The following is a 20,414-nucleotide window of genomic DNA, read 5'->3' as shown; positions in this document are numbered from 1 at the left end:
GCAGTGGGAGTGTCTTTAAGCCTGTGTGTGTGTCTACTTAATGCAGTATATTTGCAAAAAGGTCTACAATTGTTAGACTCATTGACTACCACTCATGGTAAAAGTCCATTGGATTTAAACTGATTGGTTTGGTTTGAATTTGATGTAAATTAGTAAACAATGCAATATTTCATCTATGAAATAGGTTGACGTGTTAATGTCAGTCATATTACGAATGAATGTATTGATCCAGATGTCTGTACGCCACTTTGCACAGAAGGATCCTCAAGTGCTAAGTTTGTGCAGACGACAATTCATCATCCTGTCTGTGTTCAGACGGAAGACATTTCATTTTATTGGGCATAACCAAATCTGCCCCACTCTCGCTACGGCACTCTTCTGTTCATTTGCTCTCTACATCAGCTTGTTGTCATGTTTGGCGGATGCCGTGTGGCTGGCTGCCTTGTTTTCATTTTTTAGCAGATGCTTTGTCATTGTTTTTTGCGTCCCCTGGACGCCAGCACCACGTTTTGCCGTCCCAAATCTCCTCGCCCACTGGTTTCCAGTATTAATCGGTCTTGTCGGCAAATACGGGAAAAACTGCCAAAGGATTTTTTTCTGTTTTTTGCTCTACTCTGAGGCTCACTTTTCATTTGATGTTTGTGTGTGTCAATAATCCAAAGTATTTTTTGTTTAGAACATAACCTGCAATGAAAATGCTTTTTTAATCATTTCTAGTTCATTGATTAGATTAATTTGTCCCATCCTTAGTGTAATATCTTAAAATGTCACTTCATTGACAGTCTGCCTAAGTGTCACAAAAAAGGACTTTTGATGAGACGTCCTATTTGACAGACGGATAGTCTATTGTTACCATGACAACAGAGAAGCGAGCAAAGTGAAGTTTAAAGTTTCCTATAAAATTGTCTATCGTCAAATCGAAATGCTAATAAATGTGATAATGTCCAGTATACCCAAATGGAAGTAAAACACTTTTTAAGCTTAGAAAAGTTGATGCTGGTCATCTCACAACTGCATAACTCAGTCAGGGCTTTTTGAGATGAGTTACCGTGGCAACCAGCTGTACTTTTTGAAGTAATCCACTCGTATAACGTCAATTGTTTTGGACAGATGTCTAGAAGAAAAAAAAGTGTACGTTTTTGGAATAAAGATGAGTTTTGACATTAGATGGAATGGTGCGCAGCAAATAAGCATTTGACAGCATTCCAACCTAAGGTCAAAAGGTCAAGCACAACTCCATCCACTGGCCTCATTAAAAGAAACAATTACCTTCCTTTCGTTTTTGATTATTAAGAAAGTTTTTATCTTTCCACTCTCAATTTTCTAAGGACTATTGCCACTCTTTCTTAAACATACAATTCTGTCACTTGAACGTGTCATCTGATCTACTTTTGTCCCCTTTGTTTATATACGCTTGATATTGATGCTTACCTATCTTTTTTGATTGTAGAAAGGATTCCATTATATTTCCCAATCTTTGATTTGAACCCACGTCTGTGCAGAAGATGTGCCAAGCAACCGCTCATCCACCGTGATGCCAACTTAACACGGGATGGATGGAAGCGAACGTGGCCTCTAGCCGTGAACCCCGAACCCACCTGTTGGCCAAACATTAACAAGTCAAGGGCCACTTTTGAAGCCTTTCCTACCAAACCACCCTGCCCGTCTCCCTCAGGCTTTTGCATCCCGCCTCCACTCCTCTTTCCCTCTTCCTCTCCTCCATCCTTTCTTCCCTCCCCCATCTGTGGGAAGCCGCTTTGCGCATGTCACCGATGAGTCAATTTGTGGAGGCTGAGCGCTCACACACGAGCGCACGCGCACGTGTGTTGCCGTCCGTCTCCCACAAAGGCATCTGCTTCAGTCTGTCTCTTGCAGCACGGGCGAGCGAGCGGGCGGGCGGGGGTGGACGCTAGATAGTGGCACCGCCGCCAGAGGAAGAAGATGCTGAGGAGGAGGAGGAGAAGGAGCACGCAGAAGCAGCAACAGCCCACCGTCCGTCTCTGACTGTTGACGCGTCTTTGACAGCTCGGACCCCGTCTGAAGGGTGCCTGCTGGTGGGGGGGCCAGTGAAGCCATGGCCAGCGCCCAGCCGGGGGTCCACGCCTTGAAACTCCAGCCTCCCTCAGTGTCACCCACCCTCAGGAACGGCAGCAACTTCATCAAATGGGACGAGGTAAGACAAGTGCAACAATTGGAAAGAGCTTTCGTTTTGTAGCTACGTATTTTACGTGGGGGAAAAAATTGTCTTTGGAGTTTCTTCAAATTATATACATTTAGTTTAGGCATGAGAATGCAAGTAAATGAAAATATAAACCTAACTTTGTACATATGAGCTAAAAAAAATAACTTGACAAAACACCGTTCTCAATTTTCCTTGTCATAAATACTCTCTTTTATAATATAAAAAATATTAGGTGAAAAATCTAATAGTAGATTTAGTCATTGCTTTTTATCAGCAAATGAGTAATTTTTCCAGTTTTATTTGACGTCAATTGTCAAAAATTACTTATCTGATATTATAATTTTTTTTAGTTTTAAATACCTTTTTAACTAACCGATGAATACAGCAGTTGTGAACTCACACTTCTCATTAATGATTTTTTCCACCAATATTCCAGAAAAAAAGATGCTGTATTGATTTCTAATTATATAGAGTTTTATATACTATCTGGTAATAATAATGAATGAACAGAAGAAATCCATGACGGTTCATTTCTTTACAATAGATAGCTATTCAGTTCTATTCAGGGATGGCAACAGGTAGCTACACTGGGTAATTGTTTTTTTTTTGCCATATTTTGCATTGAATTCCAATGCCTGCCGCTTTATATCACTGGCCTATATAGATTTAAACAAATAAAATATAAAGGAGATATATAACCTGTTGGTTGAATCTTAACAAGCTATGTTTGTTTATGTAGCGGTATGTGTGTGCGGTAACTGCTCTCACAATAAGAACTTGCGGTGCTGCGGTTGCCATGGTAACTGGCATGGCTGCCCCTAACCTAAACTAAACAGACTCGCCGCATAATGTGACACACATGATGATTGACAATTACAAAGTGAGAGCGTGCGTTCAGGCGTGCTTGAGTTTGTGCCTTCAAGTAGATTTTTTTTTTCACATTTATTTTTCTGTGTTTGCTGTTTTAAAAGAGAGTTGGTTGCCATGACGACACTTGACAGGGATCTAGTTCGCCATCCTCGCCATTTCTACTGTTCACTCGTCGGAATTTGGGTTGAATCTTCCCATAGAAAATCAGATTGAATTATATTGCAGGAAGTAACAGCACTTGCTGTGCTTTCAAAGTTTGAAGAATAGCGGGAAAATGTCATTTGATCAAATTTAACTCATTTATGGCAACCTTTTAAAAATAACTTCAAAAATATTTGACCTTGTCAATGCTTTAAATATAGTTTATGTTTCACAATGTGTCCTTCTGAGAAAGCAGGACTAATGAGGATCTAATTTCAGTTCTTTTATGGGTGGTTTTGTGTCCAAAATGTGGTAAAAATGATCCGTTAAATTGAGCCTGTCATGAAAAGTGTCCCATACTTATGTAATGTACTTAATAATTAATTTCCTTATTGAAAACATAGCTTCATTTTAAGCTAAAAATGAACTCCGAGGTACCCCAAGGATCTATCTTAGCTCCTCTATTCTTTTCTTACCACAGGATCTCTCCACTGTAACTCCCGTGACTCTACACGTGGATCCCCATGGACTTTTTCTGTACTGGACCGACCAAAACAAGGTGCTTGAACGCATACATACCATTGAATCCCATGTTCCTATTTGAATGCAATTTCACAATCTGTCACACACAAAACAGTAGGAACATCGGAAGTGAGCTGATGTGCTCACGCTGAAGATGCCCAGCATGTGGCTATTATCATTGATTGTCAACATACACAGTTTCGTGCCTCTGCGGGAAACAGGATTAAGTGTGTGTGTGTGCGTGTTTACATATTTCAGGAGACAGAGTTGTTAGACATAACCCACGTGAAAGATGTGCGGACGGGCAGAAGCACCAAAACAGCCAAGGTAACGTTGGCCTCGTCACCTTGTGTCCGCCTTCTTTTCACCTTGTTCACCTCCTCTGCAAAAGTGCCGTCTTCAGTCTGGCGTCGCCTTAGAAACAACATCTCCATGCTTCTTTATGCAAAGAAAGTCATTTGTATGCGGAAGAAGCCATTGTAATGCATTCAGAAAGCCTTTGACAGGAGGGAAATTGTTTGTTTTGTTATGTGGTAGGTTTCTAATTTGTTTTTAACTCCAAAATTTTAGAACATTTTTTGCACATTTTGGTTTACAAAAAAATGCTCTTGTCGTATTAAAAGAAGGGTTTGATTCAAAATCATGTTTAAATACTTTTTACTACTATCTTTTTTTTTTTCATTCCATTTTTTTTTTACTTTCTTCCCTTTTTTAACCCACATTTTTTATTTTCTGTTTCCTCCTTTTTCATTATGGCATCTTGTTGTCTAATCATTATTTATTTTATGTTCATTTTGTTTCTTATTATTTTCTAAATTCCAATTCTTTGTCCCGTATTTTTCCAAAATGTTTCCTTTAATTTACTATTATTTTTGTCTTTGAAAAGCTTCGAAAAGATGATGTTTTATTTTTTCATATGATGAAAACCTGCCATTGTGTAGCGTTTTATAGACTTTGCAAAAAGTAAACTTTTGTGACCGACCCCCAAAAGGAGGCTAAATTGCGGGAGTTGCTGGACGTGGGAAACCTGGTGGGCCGGCTGGAGAACCGCATGGTCACCGTGGTGACTGCCTCCGACATCGTCAACGTCAACCAGATTATTTTCATCGCGTCGCAGGAAGATGAAGCAAAGGTAGGTAGTGAAGGAAAGTGAGAATGAGCACGTCGCTGATGATGCCAATGATGGCTTTGGCAGGTGTGGTGTGAGGAGCTCTTTTGTCTGTCTTCCAACTTGCTGAGCCACAACCTCAACAGGGACCAGAGTCTACTCAAAGCGTAAGAAAACACACATTTTCCATTCATTTGTGCATTGAGAGCATTTTTACTTCTCTTGAAGTGATTTTTTTATCCTCAGTTTTTTTCCTTAACATTTTGACAGCATTTTTACTTTTATTGTTTGTTTTTTTCATTCCACAACTGCAGTCTTGTGCTGATTTTTCTATATTTTTGTACTGATTTTTTTCTCTTTATTTGTAAACAAATAAGATTATATATACAGTGCTATGTAAAAATGCAGTTATAGAATAAGTAATATATGCACTAAAGACAGAAATAAGATGCATGAATTAGACTATATTAACTACAGTATATTTTAATAACATTATTTTTTTACTCACATTTTTTTTCCTTCCCATTACACACTTTTAACCAAATCTTTAATTTTAGCGTTTTCTTTTTCTGTCTTTGTCAACTTTGCTACTTTGAATGTTTCATTTCTCCCAGAAACCTATAGTATAATTTTTTGTGGAAAATGTACATTCTGATAACATACAATATTCAGATATATTACAAGGTATCCAAAAAATGTTCCGTCCGGTGTCAAGTATTTTCTTTTTTTCCTTTAAAAACAGTCAGAACTTTGTGGTTCTCTTATAAGGACATTAAATGAAAATTAATGCTCTATGGTCATTGCCCCATTCGTAATGAATGAAGATGTTTGATTGTTTCAAATGAAACAAATAATTTGACTTTTTATTGGTGCAGGTACGTGAGGTTGACTCTCCAACCCAACGGCGAAGGCAAAATTCCCGTCAAGAAGTGAGTGTGCCCCGTTTCTTCCTTTCAGCTTCCGTTGCCAACGTACTCGGTGTCCCGTCCGGCCGCAAAAACTTGACAACTTAGCTCTTTCCAGTCCCTTGCTTCCCGAAATAAACTCAATTCCACGTGCACTTGGGAAAGCAAAAACAGGGACAGGATCCGGCAAGGTGCTTAATTCAGCGCTGACCTGCTAATCGCTCGGCGCGTGAAGGAACACGCGGCCATTGGGGAAGAGAAACTCTCCTTGTTTTACTATCTTTGCTCGTATAATATATGGGTTTTCCCCCCCAACGGGTTGAGTGGCAACTTTCTCACATCTAGACAGAGACTCGAATCGAGTCCTTTTAAGAATGTGTGAAAATGTGTTGAAAAATTTAATATGGTACGGCCTGGTATGTGGGAAAATTTGTTATGTGATGAATCTTCTTTTCTTTCTTTTTTCAGCATTATACGCTTGTTTTCGTCAGACAGGAAGCGAGTGGAGAACGCGCTAGAGAATTGCCGACTTCCTTATGGACGGGTTTGTCAAATCATTTTTTCTTTTTGCCAAGATTCAGAAAATTTTTGATTTTTTAGACATTTTAAAAATATATTAATATTGTCATTAGTATCCTAGTTTATTTTCATAATATGGATTTCAACTTGTATTTGATTCAAAATGTTTAACAAAGTTTGTCATTGAAATGCACTTAATTAATTAATGGATTATTCAAATGGATACAATAAAAAATAAAATTAAAAAAAAGAATATTTTTTCTCAATTAATTTTCAATTTTTAATTTTAAAATATGTATATATTTGATCCAATATCAAGCAAGTATCTTACTTACAAAAATGATTTGTAAAATGTTAAGTTAGAGAAAATATCGCAATGAAATACAATTTCCTTTCAAAATGAAGCCTATTGGCTTACCTACAATAAATTAATTTAGATTAATTCCATATTGCAAAATTCAAGATATCAATTTGATGGTGCACTTTCAACTCATCCACTGCCGTCCGTGATACTGAAACATGATGATTCACACACAGGCAGCCATTTTGTTCCCTCGGACACTTTTTCCACATTCGCCATTGATTTGCCAAGGTCGTCGTCCTCTGCGTGCTCTCGTCTTTCTCTTCTTTTGTCTTCTCTTTTTTTGGTCTGATGAGATTCTCTCGTGCGGTGGCTCACGGTGCACGGAGGGGACAGCTAAATTCAAACAAATCTGGGTCATCCGCTGTATTTCAAATCCGTTTGATGTTCTTCTTTCACTTCCCAGGCTGACGCCATCAAACTGGAGGACTTCACTCTGGAGGTGTACAAAAGCTTCCTGGATCACCTTTGCCCTCGACCGGAGCTCGCCAACTGCTTTAAATTGCAGTGAGTGTGCCGGGAATTTCATTTGTCTTCTATGAGAAATGCTGAGTTTGATGTACGGTTGCCGTTGGAAACCATTTGCCATGCCTTTTCCTCATTTTATTATGTTTATAAGCGGATTTGGATGTGATTTTTGATTCTCAAACACATCGCATGACAGAAACATGAAAAATATTTTTTTCAAGACATCTCATAGTACGAAATGCGTGTTAAAATGGCAGGGGCGGCGATGGCGGCGGCACCTTGCCATTGGACCAGATGACGGACTTCATCAACAACAAGCAGCGGGATCCTAGACTCAACGAGATCCTATACCCACCTCTCCGGCCCGCTCAGACTCAGACGCTCCTGGAAAGACACCAAAGCGACAAGGCGTTGCTGACGCGGGGTGACGACAAAGCGCAAGCGCCAGGAAGAATGGAACTTGCCTCTAAATCCATGTATCTTTACGTGTGCCATGGTCAGGCCTGATCTCGGTCCAGGCCTTCTGCAGTTATCTCTCCAGCGACGAGAACGGCGTCATCCCGCCTGAAAAACTGGACCAGTCCGAAGACATGAGCTTCCCTTTGTCGCACTACTTTGTCAACTCCTCCCACAACACCTACCTGACAGGTAAAACTTCTCCAGGCACCACTAAAAGTCCAACTTTCGCTGATTATTTTCACACCAGTTAAATGATAGAAAGGTGTTCGAGTATTCAGAAAATCGGACGTCTGTCAGCCCTGTCGGTTTATTGTGATTTTATCCATCCGTTTTGTGAAAATGCGCTTGCTGTTTCAGCGGGCCAGCTGGCAGGAAGCTCCTCGGTGGAGATGTACCGACAAGTCCTGCTGGCCGGATGCCGCTGCGTGGAGCTGGACGTGTGGAAAGGTCGCACGGCTGAGGAAGAGCCCGTCATCACGCACGGCTTCACCATGACCTCGGAGATCTGCTTCAAGGTCGACACGCATAAACGCTGCTTTTTGCCAATTCCGTTTTAGTTCTTACTGAAGGAGTATAAAGCGCATATTTATTTTTTAAGTTTTCTTTTGTTTTTCTTTTAGTTGCAGTCATGCTGTTAGGAATATTAGTATTATGCACATTTTTACAAGGAAGAGATTGATGTATTTTTTTTTACATTTTGCCTTTGTTATATTTTCTAAAATCCCCTTGTGTATATATTTTTTTAAATGCCCTTTTTTTCTTTAACGTCTCATTTCAGTTACCACATACTGATTGTACTGATAATTTTATTTTCAGGAGGTAATCGAGGCCATTGCTGAGTGTGCTTTCAAGACTTCGCCTTTCCCGGTCATCCTGTCTTTTGAGAATCACGTCGACTCGTGGGTTAAATTACGACATTTTTTTAAATAATATATTTTATATTGAGAAAGCTGATTGTGTGTGCCCAACTTCAAAATGTGCATCTCCCTTCTGATTTGTTGTATGTCTCTCCATCAGTTTGAAACAGCAGGCAAAAATGGCCGAATACTGTCGATCCACCTTTGGCGAAGCATTATTGATCGACCCACTGGACAAATATCCGGTTAGATTTCCCACACACCCCAAGAAAGTTTTATAAAAGGTGATATTAAAGGTTTTATCCTAATTTTATTTCAGTTGGAGTCAGGCACGCCACTGCCGAGTCCACAGGAGCTGATGGGCAAAATCTTGATCAAGAACAAGAAATCTCACAAAACCGCCAGCGTAGGCGACGCCAAGAGGCTTACGGAGCAGCCGGCCAATCAGGATCCTGAGCCTGTCTCTGCTACCAACAACACAACAGGTAATAGAAGAAGTCAAGGTGCAAAAGTGGTACCCAATGATTAAAATTATATATTGCCAGAGCAAGTAACTTTCCATATTTCCAGCTGACATGGAGGCAGAGAGCGAGGAAGACGATGATGACGATGACGACGACGGTAAAAAGGTCAGAACAGGAAGTGATTGTTGCTTTTTTTTGTTGACTTGTTTTCTATTCATTCATTTATTTACTTATTTGTTTGTTACTATTACTTGGTGAAACATCCTGATTTTCTGTGTGTCTGTGTGGAGTTTGCATGTTCACCCTGTGCCTGTGTGGGTTTTCTCAGGGTACTCCAGCTTCCTCCCACGTCCCCAAAACATGCATGCACAAGCTGATTGAGGACTCCAAATTGTCCCTTAGTAGGAGTGTTTGCGTACATGTGCCCTGCGATTGGCTGGTAACCCGTTCGGGGTGGACCCTGCCTGAATAGTTTTTATTTCCACCCCAAAAAAATCATGAAAAACTTGTCATCTCAGGGCTCGTCGGAACGCGAAGCCGTGGCCACGGAGGAGATGTCCACTCTGGTCAACTACGTGCAGCCCACCAAGTTCAACTCCTTCGAAGTCTCCAAGAGTAATCCAACCGGATGTTTACCGTCAAAAATTCGCTGAGTTTAATGAGGGAGAAATGTACTCAAGTGTGTATCCTGTCCTGCTGTGTGTGTGCGTGTGTGTGTGTGTGTGTGTGTGTTTGTAGAGGCAGCCCGCTGTTACAACATGTCGTCATTCGTGGAGACCAAAGCTCTGGAGCACCTCACCAAGTCACCGGTGGAGTTTGTGGAGTATCCTTAGCAACGGTTGCCAAGGGTGACCGCTCACATCCCGGCTGCTTGTTTCTTTTTTAGATAAGACTCCTTTTCAAAAGAAGCGTTGCTAATAACTTATGCTGCTAGAATGCGTTTGATCTGTCATTCAAGATGCGGGAGTGGGTGTTCGTGCTCGGGCTATGTTTGGACCGACGTGATATCTGCATGGGTTGGTCAGAATATTAGAAACTGCTCGCAATGTTATGCAGCTCGGTGATGGAAGGGATTGTTGTGTGTCAAATTTAGCAATGTAGAATGCTAAAGAAAGATGAATGGTTTCTCAACGAAACAGATACAATAAATCACAGCTAAGTCGGATTTATCCCAAAGGAACCAGGGTGGATTCATCTAACTTCATGCCGCAGCTTTTCTGGAACGCTGGCTGCCAACTTGTGGCGCTCAATTATCAAACCATAGGTGAGGAAAACGGCTTTCACCGTTTTGTTTTCATTTTTGAAACGCTTTTCCTATGTTTTTTAAGGACTTGTGAAAACAGCCTAAAAATAGTAATTTAAATGGGAAAAAAAATCTTCATGTCTTTTTAGCACGCCTGCTCGTGACTTTTTTTCTTGGTCTACCTAGCCTACCCTTAGTCTATATCAAGGGTGTCAGACTCGGGTTGGTTCGCGGGCCGCTTTAACGTCAACTTGATTTCACGTGGGCCGGACCATTTTAGATATAATATTTTTATATAAATGGATTAAAAGAACTGGATTTAAAGCCCTGAATATTCATTTTTATAGATCTAAAACAATGTTTATTTTAGCTTTTTATATATATTTTTAGATTTTACAAAATTATTTTTGAACTAAAAACACAGAAAAAAATTATTTAAAAAATGACAATTATTGATTTAAAGGGGGAAAATCAGGAAATTTAATATACTTCTTTACTCCTCATTTTAATTTGATCCTAAAACAGAAAGTCGGCACTCATGATTTACTTTCCCGGGCCACACAAAATGCTGCGGCGGACCAAATTTGGCCCCCGGGCCGCCACTTTGACACATGTGGTCTATATGCAGTTTATAGAAATATGACTATATATTTATTGAAACAAAGTGTGTGTGGTGCATGAAAATAAGTCTTCTTTTTTTATTCCTTTACTGGAATTCTTTGTTGCAGATCTCTCCATGCAGTTGAACCTCTTTATGTTCGAGTACAACGGCCGCAGCGGCTACAGGCTGAAGCCCGAATTCATGCGCCGGCCAGACAAGCATTTTGACCCCTTCACGGAAAACACGGTGGATGGCATCGTCGCCAACACGCTCTCCGTGAAGGTTCGAAATGAGGAAGCATCCAAGCATCGTATTGGTTATGTCTTGTCATTTCACACCGTGCTTTTCCAGGTGATCTCGGGGCAGTTCCTCACGGAGCGCCGAGTCGGCGTCTACATGGAAGTGGAGATGTTCGGACTTCCCGTCGACACCAGGCGGAAAGCTCTGAAGACCAAAACCTCGCAGAATAATAACGCCGTCAATCCGGTGTGGGACGAGGAACCCGTCGTCTTCAAGAAGGTGATTCTTCCCACTCTGGCTTCGCTGAGAATCGCTGCCTTCGAGGAAGGAGGGAAGTTCATCGGCCATCGCATCATTCCCGTGTCTGCTATCCGACCTGGTACCATTTTTTTTTAAATCTCCTACATCTCCCGCTTCTTTAAATCATCAAGGAGAAACCTGTGCTTTAAGTATTTCCTTTTTTTTCATTAAAGGGTATCGTTATATCGGCCTAAGGAATGAAAGGAACCAGTCTCTTATCCTGCCTGCCATTTTTGTCTACATTGAAGTCAAAGACTATGTCCCTGACACTTTTGCAGGTACACACCAAAAAAATATATGCACATATTCATATATGAAGTTTTTATTCTGTCCACATATTCGACCGATTCACTTTTTTCCAACTTGGACATTTTCAAAAAATTCTAACTTATGAATGCAAACAAAGTGATGGATCAAAACAAAAAAATTAACAAGGAAAAAAAATCGTTAGCTGATGTAAATGAAGATGAAACAAATCTACTTTAAGTCTTTTATCTGTCTGTCATTTGTTACTTTAAGAAAGCAAAATGTTAGAAGTGCACACCTCCTCCTCCCAAGTTCTATTTGTGTCCCCCTGTAGACGTGATCGAGGCTCTGTCCAATCCGATTCGATACGTCAACCTGCTGGAACAGCGCTCTAATCAACTGGCCGCTCTTACGCTGGAGGACGGCGGCGATGACGACGATGCGCAGCCACAGGTCAGAGATTAGAGGGAAGGAAAAAAAAATAAAAAAACATGGCCTCATTGTGCCTTATTCAAGGGTGGTGAAAATGTTCTTTGCAAATCATCATCCATCCCAACAAATGCCAAGTTGCATTCACTATTTTTCTCAAGAGGAAAATGTGTTTGTTTGTTCCAGGACGAGGCCAAAAGCTGCGGCGAGCGGAAAAACGATCCCAAGTCGCCGTTGGTGGAGAATGGGCTAAGTCCGACCACCGGACCAGCGGCCCAAGCCCCCATCGCCATGGCGGCCAAACCGTCCGTGGCCAATCAGCAAGCAGCTACAACAGGTAGGGGAACTACCGTAATTACTCGAATATAACACGCAGGTTTTTGCAAAATAATTAATTCCAATAGTTGGGGGTGCGTGTTATAATCAAAAACTTTTTTTTTTTTTTTTTTTTTTTTTTTTTTTTTTTTTTTTTTTTTTGTGTGTGTCTTGTTACATGGCCCTTAGCCTGGTGCTTTTTCTTGCCAAATAAATTGAATTGAAATTGAATTGAATAAAATAAATTACAAATTTTCGATCGAAAAAAGCATTGTCAAACTCACTTTGACGCACGGATTTTACGTCATCTCGTAGAGCCGACGCACGGATTTTACGTCATCTCGTGAAGCCGACGCACGGATTTTACGTCATCTCGTAAAGCCGAGACCACCACTGCCCCCCTCTAGCCTCGTACCCGTCTCAGTTCACCCTCTCTCAGTTCAGTGTTATAATCAATAACTAAAATAAATTACAAATTTTCGATCGAAAAAAGCATTGTCAAACTCACTTTGACGCACGGATTTTACGTCATCTCGTAAAGCCAATCGGATGATGTGTTGTGGGAGGAAGAGGAAGTGGATGAAGGAAGCGTGGACGTTGATAGGATTCTCAACGAAGAGATGTATGAGAGGACAGACAAAGAGAGAGAGGAACTCTTCATTTGAAGGATTCTAATGAATAAATTTGTTTGAACAAAACAATCGTGAAACGAAGAAAAAAAGGTAAGATTTCTGATTTTCGTCAGCGGGAAATTTTAGGTGCGCACTATATTCGAGTACTGCGTTTTTCCAGATTTTTTTGGCCCAAAGTTATACCTGCGTGTTATTTTCGAGTGCGCGTTATATTCGAGTAATTACGGTACTACAAATTTAGACTTTAATGCTCGATGGATGCGTTTGATTTCAAAAATGGACAAATGGGAAAGTGAAGTATAGTAACTAATGTTTTAATGTTTTGAAAAAATACTAAATAAATATATGTTAAACCTCTAAGAACCAGATGTGAAAACAGAACTAATAACAAATAAATTGAAAACTGATGTTTTTTGTGTGATGATGTTCCCTCCAATTTATTTTAACCTCGCTTTCCTTTCATTTTTAGATTCCGCCAAACCAGCAGCAAAGACTGAAGATTTGGTGTTAAGCGTTTTAATCGGTCAGTACGCAGGATTAACACACATTTGCTGAAATTTCACATTAAAGCGCAAGACCAGGTTTTTTTTGCTCAATGCATTGAACCACTTGTTGAGGGGAAAAAAAGTCTTATTTTGTCAACAGACGTGCCCGCGAACACGCTGACGGGCTTGCAGCAGTCCAAAATGTACCAGAAGGAGCAGCGGCGCCAGTTCAAGGAGCTGAAGGAGCTGGTGAGGAGGCACCACAAGAAGACCTCCGAGCTCCTGCGAGACATCAACAACAAATTCAAGAAGACGGCCAGGCAATGCAGCAAGAGCAGGTGACCCGGCCGGGAAAGCCACACTTGCTAGTTTCGGGCCCATCCGTCGCTAAACGTCGCTTTCCATCTTTCTTTTGACTCCAGGAGCCCGGCGTCCGAGGAACCCGACGAGCGTCTTCAGTCGCTGCGGGACCAGCAGCACGAGCAGCTGGTGGCGCTCAGGCAGGAGCAGTACTACAGCCAAAAGTATCTGCAGAGGGAACACATCAAGACGGTGGGGGAAGCAGCTTTCTCATCACAACTGGAAATATGAGATAAGATTATACTCGGGGAGTACAGTAATACCTCATTTATCGCGGTTCATAGGTTCCAAGACGTGTCGACATACAAGTCTAATCACCGCGATGTAGGGATAGTGTTTTTTTTGTCTTTTACAATGAAATAAGTCCTGAAGGAAGACACTGCCTGCTAGTGGACAGTGAAATAATTCAATTGTGATTTGCCTTTTTTCTTGATTTTCGGAATAGTTAAGTAAACACATTTACGTATAGATTTAAAAGATGTCAGGCTTTTGTTTTTGTCTTTTCTTTTGATTTTACCTTTCACCAACTATCTTTTTTTTTGCACACAGTAGTTTACAATTGTGTTTTTTGTGGCTCTTCCAGCTGAACGAGCGACTTAGTAGCCTGGCGGAGGAGAATCACAGCCTGCAGATGAAGAAACTCAAGGACATCTGCATCAAGTATGAAAAGCATCTCCCAAAAAAATCTTCAGAAACTACTTTTAACCCGACATTTTGGCACGCCGGTCAGGGAGAAAAAGGAGCTGAAACGACAAATGGACCGACGAAGAACCGAGAAGATCAACTTGGCTAAAACCAAGGAGAAACATCTGGCAGAAGAGTAGGCTTTCCCCAATTCCGATATGCGTAAAACGATACAGCGCTTGAACGCCGAGTCGGGAAATCATCAGCGTTCTCGCCGTCGCTCGATTCATTTCTGTGAAAAGCTTTCATCTCGTCCGTCTGTGCCTTGCAGAGAGAAGATGGAGATCAATAAGTCGTACGTCAACGAAGTGGTGCAGAACATCAAACGGGTGAGCACAGAGAAAGTCGGGGAGGAGGAAAGAAGGGCGACTTTTGTCTCGTGGCCACGGAAGACACTCTGCTTTTGTGTGTTTTGCTGTTTGTAGCTTGAGGAAACGCAGGCCAAGCGGCACGAGCAGCTGCTGGAACAACACAATCATCTGTTGCAGGAAATACAGGAGCTCAAACCAAAGGTAGCACACTGGTACACATTAGGCTACCATTCCACAAATAGTCTGTAATAGTGAATAGATAAATCAAAATAGATATTTTACAGATGTGAAGATGGCTTAAATGCCGCATTTTCGTTACATAGATGGGATTAATGTGTCATCTCATGATATTTATATTATGATTAACTCAATGATGCGTGTAGAAAATAAATCGGAATACAAAAATGCCAATTGAAGATTATTCAAATATTACACAAAGTATATGGTACATACAACAAAAATATTAGACATACAAATGCTTAAATATTTAAAAAAATGAGGAAAGAAACATCTCATTCAAATATAATAATAAATTAAATAGCATCATATACAATTAAAAAATAATAAAAGCTGCAGAGGAAGAAAACATATATAAAAGTACTGTAAAAAAATAAACAGCAGCAGTTTTTGTAATAGTGAAATATTACTGCAAAAATCTGTGACATTTAAAAAATATAAAGAAGAATACATTACATATTTGTATCATTTTTATAGCTGCAGGGCGTCGTGGAGGCGGAGTTTCAGGAGAAGTTCGATCGTTTGCCCGGCGAGATTCGAGACTTCCTGCAGGACAGGAGGCCGGAGGTCAGAGGTCACAGCAAGTCCCGACCGTCCAGCCCCAACGACATTCTTTCCGAGGACGACTGATGGCATCAAAAGGACGAGGACGTGAGACTGTTACTTTGTGTTCAATGAAGACTTTCATCATTTTGGTTTGATCAAGCATGCACTTTGATGTAACTCAATATTTCTTTCCTACCATTCCTGAATTAGCCTCTTCTTTGTCTTCCCACTTAACATTCCACCTTCTTGATCTGTTTTTGTCAGGAAATTTTATCTAAACTCTGCTTTTTGGACCTTCAACTGGTGGATGCATGTTTGAATTCTGATCTTTCTTCTTTGACTCTATTTTAAGACAACTTGTCATTTTCAGGGTTCACTTTTGAGGGAGTGGTCTATCACATTGTTGGGCAGCGCACACTTGATTTTTTTTTCTCTTTGCATGAAGTTTGATGATGATGCACTTATTGAAATAATGCAAGTTTGCAACTTTCTAATGCTGTTTTTGTCTCTTAGACTGTTAGCCTCATCTACTTGTGTCACGTTGCTGCATACCCACAAACTAATGAGACTATGGTATGATGTCATGTCTTTCTTCGTGGTAGCAGCACCTTCTTCTCCGCATGATTTATTTTCAGGTTTGAGTTAGTAGTTAACATGGCAACCATCCATTCAAAAGTGATTACTTCATGGAGTGTTTAAGGACAAACAAATACTATTTATAGGGATTTATTTTGTGGAAAAAAGAATGAATTCTTTGTATACAGTGTTTGTGTTAATTACTTTATCAAACAACTTTTTCAGGGAAATTTTTGGATTGGCCGGTTTTCTTTTTTTTTTTCAAAACAGTTATTACTTGTCACATCTAAATATACTTGTTTATTTAAAACACATTGTTGACACAATGCTTAAAGCAATGTGTGGATGATTTAACTGAGCATGCTTTGCTTTTGAATTGTTCTGCTTTGATCGTATTTCAAAAACACACAGACTATTATTAAAATGTTTCAACTGCAAAAAATAGTTCTGCATATTACGTTGGATGAGAAAATAAAGAATGACGTTTTCTTACGCTTTACAATTCTTTGGAAACAAGTGGCACATATAAAATATGAACTATATTTTGAGTTTACAGTCTCCCATTTTTCTGAATATTCGCAAAACAATAAAGAACAATATAATAACGAAGACCGTGCCATTAAATTATAATCTATTATTAAGTACTTCATTAAAATTGAAAATAACTGAGATTGTTGTTTGTTTTTAGTGAACGACAGCTCTTGCAGACAACAACAAAGTGTACAATATAACAAAACACTACTGTAATGCGCCCAGAAGCAAAATAGTTGTATTTTTTTCTTTCACTAAATTTATTGAGAATAAATTAATATTTGGGGAGATTTACCTTACAAAGCATCCATCCATGCAATACTATGTTCTCCCTTTCAGGCCATTGTCATTCATTTTCCACCCAGCCGATGGCGATAACGAGCCATTCCTCTACTCCCCGTAGAAGAAGAGCACCGCAAACTCCCCTCAGCTTCAGCACCAGCGCTGTTCCGTCCTCTCACCCCCCCTCCCATCTTCATTTCAGCGTCCCAGCGGGCTGTTCGTTCTATCCGTCTGTCCTCCCCCTGCGCAATCGCCTCCACTGCGGAACATCGGCCTGTTTTCCAGCCCTCGCCCCCACTTCACGTTCACCTTCGCCCGCCGTCCACCGCACCAGCACCATGGACAACACCGGAAAAGAGAAGGAGGCCATGCAGCTCATGGCCGAAGCCGACAAGAAGGTCAAAGCGTCCGGCTCGTTTCTCGGGGGAATGTTCGGGTAAATGGCCGCACTGCTTGTGTGTTTACATGTCTGATGGTGGAACGTCCACGAAGGTTCTTTTAGGTAGAATCGTCCTCGAATTTTGACGTTGCGCTTTGATGTGTTTAATTGGCTCGTCGGCGCGCTGACATTTTGTGTCCTTCGTTCAATTTCCAAACGTCGTCACTCGTGTTGCGTGGACCTGTCTGTCACGCAGCATGTGCGTAGAGTATATATATGTGCGTGTATATATGTGTGTGTGTGTGTGTGTGTGTGTGTGTGTGTGTGTGTGTGTGTGTGTGTGTGTGTGTGTGTGTGTTATTGTGTAAGTACTTCCCCACCCTCCGCAGTCCCTTTCTGCTAGTGACGCAGGGAGGCGGGGACACAATCAGGTGTGTATTTTTCCGGAAGTGGGCGGGGCTAAATCTGATCAGGTGATTTTATTTCGATATCATCTACCAAACAGTTACATGGCAATAAAATCAAATTTGTGTGAGCAGTTCAGGGTTTTCTCCCGGGCTTGGATATGCTCCAGCACCCCCCACAGCCCTTGTGAGGATAAGCCTATTTTTACGGAAATATAAAATTGAATGGAGCCTTTTTACTGTTAATGACAGTTTCACGCCTCCTGGACATGCATGACATGAGATCTGTATTTAGATGGTGTCCTCAAAACTTGACTGAAATGGGTCACATCTGTTTTCCATGTAGCACTCTTGGTATTTTTCATGTCAGCAACCAAAGCGAGGAAGACAAAATAATTCGAGCCCCCGAACAAAAAAAGCGACAAACCGTAGTTTTCCATCACTCTGGGACATCTCTGATTGTTTGTGTGTGTCTGTGACTGTATGTGTGTGTTCCAGTGGAAACCACAAGGTAGAAGATGCTTGCGAGATGTACGCCCGAGCAGCCAACATGTTCAAAATGGCCAAGAACTGGAGTGGTAAGAACAGCATAATGTTTTAACTTTATTAAACATTATTTATTTTGTATCACCGCTATGAAATGCTAATTGTATCATTTGTCGCATGACAAATGACCTAAGACAGACTCATTGTTTGTGCAATTTAGCTGCCGGCAACGCGTTCTGCCAGGCCGCTCGGCTTCACATGCAACTTCAAAACAAACTGGACTCAGCGACCAGTTTTGTGGATGCGGGCAACGCTTACAAGAAGGCCGACCCCCAGGGTGAGAAGCGTCAGGGCGACCGAAACATTCATGACACGCTGTGGGTGGGGTAACACCACCGGGTTACCAGAGCAAGTCATTGTTGTTATTATTTTTTAAGTAATTTATTTTTGTGCTATAGTGTTCCACTTTCAGTATTATGTTTAGTCAAGAATCTGCATCAGCATAATAATACATGAATCAATAGCAGACAATTGCCATTCAACCCCCCCACGCCACCTCTTTGGCTGCCATTGAGGTCCAATCCATTTAACATGCACATAAAAAAACACCTTATTTTTTTCCTTGCAGAGGCCATCAACTGTCTAAATCAAGCCATCGACATCTACACTGACATGGTGAGTGCCCACGTCGATGGCAGTCGATGAATTTTGGACTTTCTGAAAAACGAGCACCGTTTATCACCCGAAGGGTCGCTTCACCATCGCAGCTAAACACCACATCACCATCGCGGAGGTCTACGAGTCAGAGCTGGTCGACATTGAGAAGGTGCGAATTCCAATATCATGTATAACACAACACAACAACCATTTAGACATCCACACGCCGTACATAAAATGATCATGTCCCACAGGCTATCGCCCACTACGAGCAGGCGGCAGACTACTACAAAGGGGAAGAGTCAAACAGGTACTTTTGGCGAAAAGCGAAATAGAAACACAAAAATTGGCCTTTTTCATTCTTTTGTGTTGTTTCAGCTCGGCCAACAAGTGTTTGCTGAAAGTGGGACACTACAGCGCTCAGCTGGAGCAGTACCAAAAAGCCATCGAGATTTATGAACAGGTACACAGCGCATCTCGTTAAAACACATTTAAGTGCTTAGTCACATCGATGGAAGTCATGTGACTGTGTGTGTGTCAGGTGGCCATGAGCACAATGGATAACCCTCTGTTGAAGTACAACGCAAAAGAATATTTCTTCAAAGCTTCGCTGTGCCACTTCATCGTGGACGAGCTCAACGCAAAGGTCGCATTCTGATGAATTAGCTAATCCTGCTATGATTAGCTGAATTTTGAACCCCGTTCGTGTATGTTTTCAGTTGGCCATCGAAAAGTACGAAGAGATGTTTCCCGCTTTCTCAGATTCAAGAGAGCTGAAACTTTTAAAGGTATGTTTTTTTATTTTATTTAACATGATGTTCATGACCTGCATTATCACAGTATCTTGATTTCTGACAGAAACTTCTCGAGGCCCACGAGGAGCAGAACAGCGAGGCGTTCACCGAAGCGGTCAAGGAGTATGACTCGGTTTCGCGCCTGGACCAGTGGCTCACCACCATGCTTCTTCGCATCAAGAAGACCATCCAAGGGGATGCCGGAGACCTGAAATAGAGGCCGAGATATGGGTAGGGGAGGGACGAAGAAGGGCGGGGTGGGCTCTTAAAATGGCCAAAAGCTGAACTTGTACATATCAGTCTGCATGTGATTCCCCTACGTTCTAAGCATCACCTGTAGACCACCTCAAGTGTGCCCCCCACGACTCCTCCACCCACACACACAGCATTAAAACACAGAGTGTGAATGATTTGTGTGAAAGTGTGTGTTGCCTATGTGATGGGGGAAGCGAGCAGATGATAAGGAAGATATATGTTGATATTTATTGTCCATATGGAGAGTATTTGTTGTTTATTATGGTGCTCAGTGTTAACATTTTAGCAATTAGCCCCCCCCTGCGTCCCCCATTTTGGGTAGCGTCTACATTGCGACGTCAAGGCTCGCCGCTCGTCACCATTCCAGGCCTCGTTTGTGCATGTCCGTCGTGCTCATGTGGATGTTGACGTATTCGCCGTTTTGTGCTAATGTGTGGCGAAAAGCACACAAGCCTGTAACTGCTTTGTTTCATTTCTGTGCAGTGGGTTCAAATGTATCTTCAAATAAATACATGATCACTGATTGTGTGATTGTGTTTTATTGTGACTTTTTGGGGCTCTCGTT

General features: G+C 41.3%; 2 protein-coding genes across 2 annotated transcripts; both read left to right on the top strand.

Moving 5' to 3' along the window:
* Positions 1-1,773: 1,773 nt before the first annotated feature.
* LOC144084483 (1-phosphatidylinositol 4,5-bisphosphate phosphodiesterase beta-1-like) lies at positions 1,774-16,077 on the top strand. The gene is given in 30 exon segments (XM_077612950.1): positions 1,774-2,173; positions 3,675-3,752; positions 3,974-4,042; positions 4,707-4,847; positions 4,911-4,990; positions 5,699-5,752; positions 6,197-6,272; positions 7,015-7,115; positions 7,334-7,500; positions 7,578-7,724; positions 7,893-8,050; positions 8,352-8,434; positions 8,553-8,637; positions 8,712-8,877; positions 8,963-9,021; positions 9,375-9,471; positions 9,595-9,679; positions 9,996-10,120; positions 10,828-10,982; positions 11,052-11,319; positions 11,414-11,518; positions 11,821-11,939; positions 12,102-12,252; positions 13,332-13,385; positions 13,508-13,899; positions 14,291-14,367; positions 14,438-14,527; positions 14,663-14,720; positions 14,817-14,903; positions 15,417-16,077. Coding segments are annotated over 30 exon segments (3,579 nt in total). The 5' UTR covers positions 1,774-2,074; the 3' UTR covers positions 15,570-16,077.
* Positions 15,606-20,372, top strand: napba (N-ethylmaleimide-sensitive factor attachment protein, beta a). The gene is made up of 11 exons (XM_077612951.1): positions 15,606-16,058; positions 16,932-17,310; positions 18,156-18,235; positions 18,364-18,480; positions 18,772-18,818; positions 18,892-18,969; positions 19,055-19,110; positions 19,179-19,263; positions 19,342-19,446; positions 19,520-19,588; positions 19,659-20,372. The coding sequence occupies exons 2-11, from the start codon at positions 16,961-16,963 to the stop codon at positions 19,809-19,811; spliced, it is 1,140 nt and encodes a 379-aa protein (XP_077469077.1). The 5' UTR covers positions 15,606-16,058; positions 16,932-16,960; the 3' UTR covers positions 19,812-20,372.
* The last annotated feature ends 42 nt before the right edge of the window (positions 20,373-20,414 follow it).

This window comes from Stigmatopora argus, chromosome 11 (genome assembly GCF_051989625.1).
Source record: "Stigmatopora argus isolate UIUO_Sarg chromosome 11, RoL_Sarg_1.0, whole genome shotgun sequence".
In the NCBI taxonomy this organism is placed as follows: domain Eukaryota; kingdom Metazoa; phylum Chordata; class Actinopteri; order Syngnathiformes; family Syngnathidae; genus Stigmatopora; species Stigmatopora argus.
Note: the sequence above shows the minus strand (reverse complement) of the source record. Positions and strands in the feature narration are given on the sequence as shown.

Bases quoted from the DNA above. Each gene is read 5' to 3' on its own strand.
- napba (XM_077612951.1), top strand. From the start codon at position 16,961: ATGGCGATAACGAGCCATTCCTCTACTCCCCGTAGAAGAAGAGCACCG. The intron at 18,481-18,771 runs GTGAGAAGCGTC...TTTTCCTTGCAG, and splicing joins CAAGAAGGCCGACCCCCAGG to AGGCCATCAACTGTCTAAAT. The intron at 19,589-19,658 runs GTATGTTTTTTT...GATTTCTGACAG, and splicing joins GAGAGCTGAAACTTTTAAAG to AAACTTCTCGAGGCCCACGA.